Source organism: Atta cephalotes, assembly GCF_000143395.1.
Source record: "Atta cephalotes unplaced genomic scaffold scaffold00006, whole genome shotgun sequence".
Taxonomy (NCBI): Eukaryota; Metazoa; Arthropoda; class Insecta; order Hymenoptera; family Formicidae; genus Atta; species Atta cephalotes.
The window spans coordinates 5,821,615-5,835,383 of NW_012130070.1; the positions used below are offsets into that span (position 1 = coordinate 5,821,615).

The window sequence follows — 13,769 nt, forward strand, 5'->3', positions numbered from 1 at the left end:
CTCTCTCTCTCTCTCTCTCTCTCTCTCTCTCTCTCTCTCTTTCTCTGTGCCCTGAAGTTGGGATTCCTATCCGTGTATTATCTATGTATCATTTTATCCTTGTTATTCATTGAATGTTAAACGAGAATAAAATGATACGTGAAGAGCACTTGGATGGAAATCTGAACATATATTGTATAATTATAATAATTTACTAAATCGCATGCAATCCAGCAAAACATCATATCATATGCCTTTGGCTAAATTTTACAATTCTGATCTAGGAAACGAAGATAAAGCGACCTTTAAAAAAAATATATAAAGTTCTAGATAAAAGTTAGAAAATATTCTCGACAAATTTGCAAAAAAATACTTGAATTATTTAATTAAAAGCGATGGATCAATTTGCGTGAATCGCAATGCGTAATTAATCAGAGAGGATTAGTGCGCAAAAAATTAATTTAATATCGGATCAAAGACTTAAACTGAGAGTAGATTAGAAACGCACGTTGCGTAGGAGAGAAAATTAAAAAATGCTGAATTTTTATAATACGTTTATTTCTGCATCCGAAATGTCAGCAATTGACATTTTGCTTACTGTCGGAGTTTTCGCATCGTCAGTTGCAAAGAATGTATTGCAGCCAATATAATTTTTGTTCGAATTTCGATGCTACAGACACACGTATATATATATATATACACACACAGGTAAACACATACACGTACACAAGAGTGATCTTTACGCTACACACTTATGGCAATGAAAGACGATTGGCGTAAGGTACATATTATTCCGCATCTATAACATGAAAAGGTAATCTCATTGAATTATAATGTTATTCGGTCTCCCAACTGGGCACGCCGGGGACCGAGAAACCTGTTGCTGTTATCAACCCGTTCTCCTATTCCTTCTCCTCAATCTTCTCTTCTTCACAATCTCGACGAGAACATCTCGCTCTACATCAGAATCAAAGCATGATTGGCTCCGCAGCCGACGGTACCCTGCATGTAATCCGGGAAGTTGCTCTCAAGAACGCGCATCTGTCCTCTCCTGTAATCGGGTACGATGTGAGTAGGCAAGGAGCCTTCGTAGCTGTTCTCGTAGACGGGCTGGAAGTTGGCGGCTATGAAGGGCGTGATGCTGTCCCATCTGTAGACCTCGCCGTTGCCTACGTATCGGAAGAAGATAGCACTACCGTTGTCTGTGCCCAGAATGACTATCTTCTGCGGTTTCACTCCAAGATCTTGTATCCTGCCTTGGGCATTGCCACTTCGGAGATGATCCGTTCGGATGCTGAACACGCGGCTGCTACCCAAGTATGTAAAGAGCAGGCAAGTACTACCGTCATTGTGGCGCACCAGAGCGAGATAGAGCACGTCTCGGCGGTCGCAGTTCAGAGTCACCGCTTGAGGAAGTACGACGCGGTATCCACGACCAGAGGTCACGTCGTATACCAGGATCGCTCGCGAGGCTGCGTCGGACACGTAGATGAAGACGCGGCCATCTGGATTGTAGTCCGCCACGACGTACTGAAGTCGGGACGCGGAGTTCGTCAGCCCGGACAGATTGACTGTTTTCAGGACCTGAAAAAAAGGGATACATTGCGTTCAATATTACATAATCGAAGAATCAATTTAATTTTTAAGAAGAAAGAAAATTTGAGAATTATAATATCCTAAATACCAACTAATAATATCAACTAATAATATTAACTAATAATATCAATGTAATTTTATACTCAACAATATAATTATATAATATATGTTATATTACATTTATTATTATATACATATGTTGAGTGAAAATTAAAATCTTGATATTTTATGTTACTGTTGATGTTTATTGTTGAGTATTGTTTATTCTATTGTTAAAAATAATTTAAAATCGATTGATAAAATCGTGCTAGAAAATGCGTCATTCTCTTTGGTAAATTTAAGTAAATAATTTGCAATTATAATTGTATCACAATCATATGAGAAATAGTTTTTTAATCGAAAATTATGCGTGGCTTGTTTGATAGAGAAAACGATTAAAAAAAATTCTCTTGCACAATTTCTTGCGAAAAAAAGAAAAGTGATATAGATTAATAACATGAACGCGTACGCAAACGGTATGAATAACAAAAAATTATATTACAAACGAATGAAATAATTTTTTTATTTCTTTATCAAAAAATAAATGGACGCTTTAAATAAATGCAAATAAACATTTAATATTATACATTTAAAGCATTTTTGTGCTTTTATAATAAAAAAAGTAGAAAAATTCTAAAAATATCTCTTTCACATAAAATCAAAATTTCTATAAGAAGAGAATAAGACGCGCCCTTTTACATTGCGAGTTTCAGAAATGAATTGTCTCACCTTGCCAGTTTTTACATTTAGGGCGACAACCTTCGGTGGGCATTTGCGCTCCGGTTGCTCAAGAGAGTTTATGACACCAGTGTCCAGTACCCACAGGACTTCCTGGGGATCCAAAAAGAGGTCTACGACATTTTGTAGAGCTGAGCATGTACCTTCTTCCTGGAGCGACCAACAAGGGAAGGCCCAGAGGGAGGCCTGACAATTCTTATCTTTCAAGGAGACTCTCGCTAAGGTCACTGGCACGCCAGGCTTATATCTGGAGAAACATTTCGAATAAATGTTAGTATGTTCTAAGACATTATTGACCTCTTAGTCTTATCTCATATTATTATCAGAAAATATTAAACATAAGATTCTTGCGGCAATCTCATATTTAAAAAAAACATTCAAGTTCTTTTGATGTTCTGTTTAATCTTCTTTCTTAAAATTATATTATTTTATTAGTACGTACAAATTGTCACAAATAAAAATTATTTATTTCACGAAATAAATATCTCAATTGCCAAGAGGAATTGCATGGATATTTTACACTTTACAGTTGATTTGTTATGTTTGATACATAAAAAATAAATTGATAAAAATAAATTGATATGCCTTAAATTTGTTTGTTAATCAGCAGTAATTATACAAATAACACTACTTACTGATATTGATCATTAACCCGCTAATATCGCGTGTTAACCCCGTAAAATCGCCGACAATCAGTAAGATTAATGATCGTGCACGCATAATGGAAAGGAAGTATAATGAAGATATTGCGATTAAACGCTTTTATCGTTGAGCGAAGCGCATTTCATTGTGTTTATAGCAGTAAATACCAAACGCCCTTCGTGAAATGAGGCAGATACAATCGCCGATCAATAATGTCGCAACATTATTACACACATGTGAACATTCTCATTACACGATTTATAACCATGACAAGGTCTGCAACCGTGTGTCTTTCGATTACCATATCAGAAAAAAAACCCCATTATTTTCTGACGGGTAATCCCCGTAGATATCTCGGTAAGATGATTTCATTTTTCCGCGTTGGAACTGCGATTACGATCGCGTCTTGCAATCTCAGTTCACTTCCAGCTCATGCCTCGTTAATTTCTGCTAAGATTGATACTGCAATGTATCAATCGCTACTGACGTAACGTGCGATTTGCAAATAGCGTTCTTTTCTTCTGCGATTTCTCTCCTTTTAAATGATCGGTAAACTTGCCAAAGAATGCGATTGCCCTTTTACCCTGGTTTTTGTTGCAATTGGAGAGGATCGATCTTGTTTACGAATTGAAAGTACAAATGAAATCGGATACTTCTTTCTACAAACTTTTTCATAAAGGAAAATTTAACCTTGCGATAATTTATACAAGTAATACGACATGTTACTTTTTTGTAAGACTCTTTTGCAATTTTTCCCTTTATTAAATACGTTTATATATAAAATAAATTTTGAATAGCGCAAGAAATATTTCTTCCATGTTTTTTAAAAAGCTATATTTCATTAGAAAACATCAATATTAATCTGCAAGATTATAAATCGTTGTGAAAATAAATTTTTTGCTAATAAAGATAACGTTTACAACCTTTTTTTTTTCAAAGAACGACTCAATAAAACTTCAGACAGATTTTGACGTATATAGAAATCTGAATAGAATAGTGCATTACTGTGATATAATTTATATTATACATATATTGCAATATAAAAAATGTATTTCTATTCCCTAATGTTCTTTAAGATAATCTCCTTGTATTTTTTTAATAAAAGATTAATAAAAAACATATAAAAGTATTCAAAATGTGCAAAAAAATATTAAATGTTTTATTGCAGATTATTGTAACTGCATTATAAATTGTATATCTCATACCTAGGTAAAGCAAGGATGGCATCATCCTTGTAGATCGCAACCCTGGTGGCGAGGATGTTCTTCGAGATGTAACGACCATTATTCTTGAATATGCTCTTCGTGGCCACGCAAGGCCATTCGAAGGTACCACCGGTCCACAGAATGTTCTTGTCGCATTTTTTTTCGATAATAGGCTCGTCAGCACCAACGACAGCGACGACGGCGACGACGAACGTCACCGCTCGTGCGAAAAGCATCCTTATTTTTTGTGAATTTCCCCCTTCGAATATCCGACCGTCTCGACCGCGTCTCTTTTGCTGATCGAATCAAATCGTAAACTGTAAAACCCTCTGGATTACGCCAATTTTATAATCCTGTCACATCGGGACGAGATATTACGTAACATCTTTGTTTAAAAAATATTTAGTCGCGCAGCGAGTCGAAATGAACACGTTCATTAAAGCAGTTCCGCACAAATTGCTATTTAATGTTGATCAAAAATACCAAATGCTTATTCTATAAATATGTACAACGAATTTATTATAAATAAAAGGCATAATAAGTTGATTAAGATTGTGCAATGAGTTAATTGACAATGAATTATTTCTTTTAATGCTTAATTACTTCGGAACACTAAAATATGCTCTTTCTTCGTTAAGTGAAAATAATAAAAATAAAAAAATTTGAATAATGTCAAAGAGGAATTTCACATTATAAGTGTTATAATTCTAAAAATACAAACAAAAAGAAAATACTGAGAAAATTAATTCACTAATTTACTAATTCACTTATTTACAAATATAAAAGAATATAAAAGATATGAAAAATTTCTAGTCACATTTCTTTATACTTTTAATTCGAAAATAATAGTACAAGTAACATATAGAATAATTTTATTTAAATAAATGAAATAAAAATAAAATAAATAATATATGTAAAAAGTTTAATTATAACAGAGTACAAGTACGAAATATAATTCTATTTATATTAATTCCTAAATTACAAAATATAATTACAAAAAGTTACAAAATTTAAAAGTTACAAAGTTTAAAAATAAATAAGAATAAAGAAAACAATAAATTAAACAATTATATTAGATAATTGTATGATTAACGTTTGTTTAGGAGCGGAAGTGTAATAAATTATTAATAAAACAAAGAGATAATTTCCTTGTGCATTGTATTTCCTGATTTATTGCATTTAATGTATGCTGCTTTTTGTGTCTTCCTGAAATTGTCGTTATTTATAAATAAATTAAAAAATGCATATCATGAAATATTTCCTCTTTACGAATTCATCAAACTTGAGCAAGAAAATCGTTGCAAAATATTGGGTAGAAGGAAACAGTAGTATACGGTAAAAATGTAAACGATTTCAGTTGATTCACAACGTATATATAAGTATAAAGCTGTATAAATGATTCACATATTCAAAAATTTTCGCCCTCATTGTACGGGAAACCTTGTAAGTTTTCACATCTTTTTCGCCGCATTAACAACTATTTTATATTGTTACTTCGCTTAGAGAGCTATTGATCTAACTTTGTCTATTTTTTCAGTACTTATCTTTTTATAATATTACATATATATATATATATATATATATATATATGTGTGTATCAATATTCACTGTATACAACTAATCACACTCTTTCAATGTTCTAAAAATTTCGTGTAAATTTAAATTCGTATAATTGAAGAACAAATGTATTCTACGTATTTATTTATTAAAATTTATATCAAATTTAATTTTTATCGATTTTCTTACTTTAGTAACTATCTTTTGGCTTGGAAATTTTCAGAAATTTATCTGTAGGATATTGTTTTCAGTTTAATTTAACAATTAAATTGTTGTGTATTATGTTTCTTCAGAACATCGGGACATTATTTCAAGTCACAAAAAACGAGCGCAGGATGAGAATCCCGACGAGCGCTCTGTGCCTGATAATTCTGGCGAGTGGGTTATCGTCAGTGGTATGCGACAAGCAATTGTTGCCGGAGCTATCGTTCATCCTATCAGGCCACAGCTTGGAATGGCCAAGCGAGGACACGAAGAACATCTACGAGACGAGCGGACGTTACATTGCCAGAAATGTTATTGCTACGAGAGCGCAGATTTACAAGGACGATGCAATCGTAGCGATGCCACGCTACAAGCCGGGTGTGCCATTCACTCTGGGTGTTATGTCGTTGAAGAAGAAGGATTGCACTCCGAAGGTGATAGCATTCCCCTGCTGGGCGATCCAAGAAGAGGGCAACTGCAAAGCCCTGCAGAGCGTAGTAGACATAGTTCTGGACATTCAAGAGATCTTGTGGGTATTGGACGTTGGTATCGTAAATACTTTGGAGCAACCAGTGCGCAGGTGTCCTCCCAAAGTCGTCGGAATTGATGTAAAATCCGGCAAGGTACGAGAAATTAATGATTAATAACGTTGAAATACTCAAATAAGATAAAGATTTATAAAATTCACGTATTATAATTTTATAATTATATAACAATTTATTATTGTTTCTAATTGAAAAAAAGCTATCGGAAGCACTTGTCTTTGAGATGTCTTGATCTCAAGTAACTTTAATTATTTGAGAAAGAAAAAAAAACATAAAGAAATTCAATGATGAAAAATTTTCTAAATTAATTAAATTTAAAATTAATTAATTAATTTTTAGGCCTTGATATGAAAGATAGAAAAACCTTTTTAGATCTAAATTATATAACTCTGATTTTAATAATTTTCTTTTTAATCACAAATATTTTACATCAGTGTTTCATTAAAATTCATGATATATTGAAATATGTAGAAATATATTGGTGTGGGAATAAATGATTCATATTGAGACATGGTGTGCCCGCAGGTTGTAAAAGTGATCAATTTGAGTTACTTGGTGAACGAATTGTCTCGTCTGCAATATTTGACAATCGATTATGCGGACGATGGCCAGGTATACGTGTACGTGACCGACGCAGCCTCTAGATCCATTATCGTTTACAATGTCACCGCGGATAAAGGATTCCGAGTGATCCTTCCGAATGCAGTTACCACCGGTGTCCAACGGAGAGATGTTCTCTACTCAACGCTGGTGAAGAAGAGCTGCGGTACGCCAGTGTTGTATTTCACTTATCTGGGATCCAACAGGCTCTTCGCGATCAAGGCTGAGAACCTGAGACGTGGTCTCTCTCAAGGATCAGTTATAGATATTGGATCGAAGCAAAGCAAGATCGTTCTCCTCGGAAACGACAATGGCTGCGCTCTTTTCTTCAGGAATAAGGGTAAGTTGATGTTCTCTGTTTAATCTGATGCATGCATCAATCCTTGTACAGTATCGTAGATTCTTCTTTTCGTAAAGCATAAATTAAATATAATTAAATTATATAATTAAATATAAATAAATTAAATATAAAGAAAATAATTGAACAGTCATAGATCTTCTCTGTATTTCTCAAAATGAAAAAAAGTTGCGTGGCAGAGTTATAGTTTAAAAAATAATTTGCGACAATTGCTTTTACCATCAAATTGCTTTCAATGTAAATTGCAACCATTCTTTAAATGTCTAATTAAGAAGAATAATTTATTTATTTTTAGGCGAAACTGATGTCTACATGTGGAACACTGAGACACCCTTCATACCGGAAAATTTCCTCCTAGTACAGAAGGGCAACGATTGCCGATTGCCAACTCAAGTGGTTCCTTCCAATAAGAGATTGATGTGGGTAATCGAGAGCAATTTCCAGGATTATATACAGAACACCGTGAGCAGCTCGGGTGCTTCCGTGGGAATTCATCCCCTGGTTAAGTCTTGCGACGACTAGAAATCATTCGTTAAAAATTATAGAGCAGCCATTCATTTATATAATTCGATGTCTCATAAGCAAAGGAATTGAAATTAGTATTTAAAAAAAATATTTTGTATTTTGATGCAACAGATACATGAAAATAATGTCTATGGAGTGGCAATGGAAGACACGACGATTAGCGTAAGGTATATTTTTCCATTATTTACGGTATCGAAACGAATTCAATTAATTTTAATCCCAATTTCTTAAATCGAAAAAATAATCAAATTTTTTCGCGGTAAAAAGATGATTACTAAAATATACGACATTTCGCTTAAGGCTGTGTTCCAATGTATTGTTAGTACTGAAAATCTCTAATATATGTTAGAGATTCTACACGAAGAGAATTTTTTTTTAATTTATCCTGAAAATATGATAGTTATGATACAATATTTTAAAGATTTTTAACATGCACTTCAGTAAAATTAACTCACTTATTTTATATTTTATTATATATAGTTTTATTGAATGAGAGAAATTTACATAAAATTTTTCAAAATACAATGTTGTCCCAGGATTATCATGTTTTCAGAATAAATTCTAAAAAAAAAATTCTCTCCGTGTACATATATCAGAACCACCAACGATTTTGTCAAAATTCTATAGAGAGAAAGATACATATAATTTCTGTCTGTACATATACTATCGAACTATCTTACTCTAATTTATACTGTGTCTCGCTTTATGATCTTAATTAAAGTTAGGAGATGGTATTGATAGTCCATTCTTATTTTATTAAGACCGTCTTAAATAATGTCTTAAGATGCTAGTTCAACTTTTTAATGGTTTATATCTTAAGACTGTATTTAAGACAGTTTTAAATATAAAAATCGACTATGAATAGCGTCATAGAGTGAAACAGTATAAGTTAATAAAGTGAGATAGTATGTTACGGATAAGTCCGCAAGTAAGCAATGTCGACATTGCCCGAGTAAAATTCTAAATATATCAAAGTAATGCAATCCTTTTATCTGAGCCGAAATGCTGACAATCTTCCTATTGGCTATTTCGACCGCTATTTTCGACCTAGTTGTCTGTACTCCAATAAGCACTTAGTATTATTGGTGTGATTAAGTAAATTGAAAATGGAGGATCTTTGCGCTATTTGGTATATCTAGAGCTTTATGCCCGAGTTGCCTGCTATATAATGTCAGCATTGCGAACACTTGCGAATTTTGCTCGTAATATATATACATGGAGAAATTATATATTTCTTCAAATTATATTTTATATTTTTCTCTCTCGTAGAATTTTGATAAAATCATTCGTGGCCAAATTCTGTTATAGGATATACGTCTCTAGTATATGTAAAATGAACTATAGATTTTCAGTACTGATAGTGTATAGTGTATACAGGAACATCATCTAATTGTAAGTTAAAAAAAAAGATAAGAAGAGATGAAGTTCTATTTTGTCGCTGATCTAGTCACGTAACCAGCACATCTTGCGTCTTGAGCCTCATAGGTAGTAAATTTAATTTGCGAATGTTACATCGATTAATGTAAACGCTGGAACATTCCTTTAAGTCACATAGATAATTAGCAAATTGACAATGTTTGGTATAATTAATGTAACCGTGATCGATAGAAGGTTCATATATTATGTAAAATCCCATATTTGGACGAGTTGACCAGTGTAAAAATTACTTGTCGATATTTAAATCGATGCCAGCATATAGCTGCCAAAATGAATTTTCAAAACCTTGTAATTATTCAACTGTTCAACGATTGAAAAAAGTGAATTATTGATGAAATATGTATAATTAATCATAATACCTGTAATTGTTAAGTCAAACCAAACTACTAATAAATGCCAACTTATATAAACGTATATCAATTTAGACATATACCAATTTATGTAATTCTTGTATACGTAGAACTAGTCCATTTTTGGTAAGACGTCTTAAAACTACCGAAATTCCTTTTCTTCATTACCTGAATTTATTCTTTATTTCCAGTTTATAATAGAGCTGTCTTGAATCACAAAATAAGATCTCATTTTTAAGTAATTAACAGTTAAAAATAAAAATCTTACGACAAATCAATCTTTAGGAGAAATTAAATGATGAAGAATAGAAGTTCTTTAGTAGAATTTTAATATAAATATTAATTGGAAATATGCGATGAATAATGAATAATGAAATATTGTAATAATAACATTCACAAGAAAATTATCCTTAAACCAATCAAAGAATTAAGTGTAACTCTTTGAAATATTTTCTATCACATTTTATAAAAATTAAAAATATGATTATTGCATCGCAAAATAGTACTTTTGAATTTTAATTGTTCTAGATTTAAGTGTTGAATTACTCAAAGTATTCTTTTTCGTTGTACCGGGACATTTCGAATTTACCAGACCCCATACGTTTCTTCGCGAATCCATTATATAATCGGTTATGCATGGGACGTCATCGTTTTGTATCAGAACCGAATGACTCTGCGCCTGAAAGGACAGATCAATCAATTATTCACAATGTGGCTTTTAGAGGGGATTGAATTAAGTAATTTACGTTCAAAGGAAGCTTAGTGTTCCATCGCACGCTGGCTCTCTCTGAAGTCATAAAATAGTGTAGACCGTCTTTTAAATCGCTAAACAATCCTACGGAAGAACCTAATTTCTTCCCAAGCCAAGTCACTGTTACATTTTGTACTTCCTGAAGTAATATAATGCAGTTTAAAAAGTCATGAAGATTATCTTGAAGATTATTTTCGACAGTGCAGATAATGGAGTAATCATACCCATCTGTATTTTTATTTCTTTGAAATTTATATAAAAAATTGCCGATTTATTACAGATATCACTCAATTGTATATATTGTCAATCAAAGCAAATAATATCAAAAAGTAACTTGGCTTAATACATACGCGTGAAGATATTCGTAATAATTTATCTGTACTAATCCTTTCCAGATTGATGCTAAATAGATCATGCGAATTATGTCCTGTCATATATAAAATTGAATTCATCCGAGAGACAGCAAGGTCGCTGAATTGCACACGAGGAATTTCGGGTCCGTGTAACATTCTTAATTTCCACCACTTGCATAATCCTGAAATTCGTATCGCAATCGACATAAAAAGAGAATAATTTTGTAGCGCCATATATAAATTTTCTTCGAATGTATGTAAATTACCCGAACTGTAAATAATGATCGTTTCATCACCGGCATCTGCGATATAACCACGAAATCCCCATTGATCTTCAAATGGATCAATTACGAGAGACTTTAAATGTTTTACTGACACTTTAGTTAACTCGGTGGATGACACCTTTAAAAATTTTTTAAATAAACGTAATTAATTATCCAAATATTTATTTTTTTGGAAATAAAATCTAATTTGAACAAGATTAAATTTTGCAAGATTAAACAGCAAAATTTTGTTATTTTTATAAAATCGCTCTTTTATTTGTTATCCAGCAATCTAACGTTATTTGTCATCATTTTAATTTTAAAACGACGATAAGTAACGTTCACTACTGGAGTAAATTTTAAATTAGAATATAGTTCTCTAAAAGTATAAACGATATATACAATATATGTATTAAAATGGAATAAAATACAACAAATAAATAAATATAGAATTTTACATAAAAATTATATCAATTTAAAAAATACGAATTTATTTAACCTTAGAATTAATTTTGTTGTTCGCACAGTTATATGAGTCAGATTTTTTTATATATATCCGGTTAAATATTTTTAGATCTTTGTTAAAAATAGAAAAAATAGTGTTAAAAATATAAAAATATTTCTACACAAATTTTTTTCGGTAAAAACTGTTAAACATTGTACAGTGGATAGTAAAATAAAAATTTAATTCTACTTATTAAATTACGAATTATAAACATTAAATCAAAACAAGAAAAAATTTTTAAGAGAGTGCTAATTTTCATTTCACAGATTTAATTAACGTAAATAATTCTAAGATTAAGAGAAAACGTATAGTTTAGTAGATACCAATCGATCATTTCGTTTCAAATCATAAATGATAATTCGAGGCCAACGATCATATCCATCGGGTGCATCTAGAACCCATAATCGTCCTCGAGCATCCACGTCTAATCCAGTTACGGATATAAGAGTTTCATAATCCTGCTTTGATACTCTACTTTTAGGGAATAGTTTTGAAGAGATTACTGCATTTGCAACATTTAATGGCAAATTAATTTCAGGCCAAGAAACTTCCACCAGAGTTGGTTTCCATTCTTCTTGTTTTTCATTTGTTGATCTAATACAAATTGCATGACAGTAACAATATAAATATTTATTTATTAAAAAAAAACAAATTTTTTTTAACTTCGTTCGTTTTTTAACTTTCGTTCCAAATAAATTTACATACAGTAAATTGTATTTATTAATATTGTGTTCTAATATTGTGTTTTACAATTAATTATATTATATTGTATTTTTACGCGTCGTCTGATTACCATAATTAAACAATAAATCGAACGAGAGGATAATAGATTCATTTTTTATCAATAAAAGAAATATAGAATTATAAATTTTTTTTCAACTGTTTCAGAATATTGAAAAATCAATATTAATAATCAATATTAATGTAAGATTATTTTAAAATTAATAAATTATTACATACTTGGTATTATATATTGTATGATACGGATTGAGGATTCTTACTCACAGTTTATTATTGTAATTTACCTACCTGGGAATTGCCAGAAAAGCACGATTTTTCCATACAGCGAATCTCCATATTAGAACATCATCCGATATATTCAGCGATGTTAAATTCCAGGAGTGTGAGATATGACTTAAAAGGAGACATAAAGCACTAACTCGAAGAATAAAGCGAATCTTTTCTGAATTAATCATAATGAAAATAACGATAGAGAAACGGATACGACACAACTTTGATCGAGTGAACGATAGCATTTTCGTTGAAACGCATCATCAGCGAGGAATTGTCGATTGCTGACAATGACTTTTTAATCGTATATCCAATTAAATCCTGCTCGCAAATCTTTGTTAATTGACAAATATATAACACTTTTTATATTCATTTTATTTATTGCAGTTACAGTAATAAAAGCGTAGTTAAAAAAAATTGTATTAAATTTAATAAATAAACAACATTAAAGCTCATATTGAAGTTTTAATAAGAAAATATATAGATAATATATTACACGCAGTTATGGAGATCTTTAATAATTAATTAATCTTGGTTACATTATGCAATTGCGAACATTAAAATATCTATTAAATCAATTAATGTTTGCTATTAATAGTTATACGTTCATAAAAATTTTACTGATTAATTATTTATCATCAAAAAAGTTAATAATAATTATAAACTTTAAGTGGGTATAAATATAATAATCGGATAAATCAAATGTAATAAGGAAACAGTAACAGAAGTATAAATGGATTGTAGGAAATAAAAATTGAGGCAACAAAACGTAAAAAAAATGTAAGCATCTCCTTTACATTTTGTTATCGTCCCAATTTTCGCCTCCTAGAAGCAGTATTTATGTATCTGTCACATTTTTTTATCTAACTTACGTTCCAATTTTTATTTTCGCCAGTGATGCAGAACATCACAATAAACTAAAACGTGAAAGTGACATTAAAATGATTGTAAATGTGTGAAAAACGACTTTTAGTAATCACTTTGGAGTTTGTCATTATTTTGCTGTCATGTCGAATGATTTGTGTTCTGCTTGAGTAAAAGATACACACACACACACACACACACACACACACACACACACACACACACACACACACACACACACACACAC

The 13,769-nt window shown here is 31.4% G+C and overlaps 3 protein-coding genes across 3 annotated transcripts; 1 reads left to right on the forward strand and 2 right to left on the reverse strand.

Annotated features, from left to right (window-relative positions):
• Window positions 1-936: 936 nt before the first annotated feature.
• On the reverse strand, window positions 937-4,435 carry LOC105626778 (major royal jelly protein 5). Its single transcript, XM_012208074.1, has 3 exons — window positions 4,200-4,435; window positions 2,344-2,599; window positions 937-1,563 (listed from the first exon to the last, which is right to left on the reverse strand). The coding sequence occupies exons 1-3, from the start codon at window positions 4,433-4,435 to the stop codon at window positions 937-939; spliced, it is 1,119 nt and encodes a 372-aa protein (XP_012063464.1).
• Window positions 4,436-6,091: 1,656 nt separating this feature from the next.
• Window positions 6,092-7,985, forward strand: LOC105626779 (major royal jelly protein 4). Its single transcript, XM_012208075.1, is given in 6 exon segments — window positions 6,092-6,583; window positions 7,031-7,208; window positions 7,211-7,264; window positions 7,267-7,299; window positions 7,302-7,445; window positions 7,759-7,985. Coding segments are annotated over 6 exon segments (1,128 nt in total).
• A 2,274-nt stretch (window positions 7,986-10,259) lies between these two features.
• On the reverse strand, window positions 10,260-12,843 carry LOC105626858. The gene is made up of 6 exons (XM_012208149.1): window positions 12,677-12,843; window positions 11,971-12,241; window positions 11,146-11,281; window positions 10,877-11,061; window positions 10,522-10,665; window positions 10,260-10,454 (listed from the first exon to the last, which is right to left on the reverse strand). The coding sequence occupies exons 1-6, from the start codon at window positions 12,841-12,843 to the stop codon at window positions 10,260-10,262; spliced, it is 1,098 nt and encodes a 365-aa protein (XP_012063539.1).
• Between the last annotated feature and the right edge of the window lie 926 nt (window positions 12,844-13,769).

Bases quoted from the DNA above. Each gene is read 5' to 3' on its own strand.
- LOC105626778 (XM_012208074.1), bottom strand. From the start codon at position 4,435: ATGCTTTTCGCACGAGCGGTGACGTTCGTCGTCGCCGTCGTCGCTGTC. The intron at 2,600-4,199 runs GTATGAGATATA...ATGTTTCTCCAG, and splicing joins GCCATCCTTGCTTTACCTAG to ATATAAGCCTGGCGTGCCAG. The intron at 1,564-2,343 runs GTGAGACAATTC...CCTTTTTTTCAG, and splicing joins TAAATGTAAAAACTGGCAAG to GTCCTGAAAACAGTCAATCT.
- LOC105626858 (XM_012208149.1), bottom strand. From the start codon at position 12,843: ATGATTAATTCAGAAAAGATTCGCTTTATTCTTCGAGTTAGTGCTTTA. The intron at 12,242-12,676 runs GTAGGTAAATTA...AATTTGTATTAG, and splicing joins GCTTTTCTGGCAATTCCCAG to ATCAACAAATGAAAAACAAG. The intron at 10,455-10,521 runs GTAAATTACTTA...CTGTCCTTTCAG, and splicing joins ACACTAAGCTTCCTTTGAAC to GCGCAGAGTCATTCGGTTCT.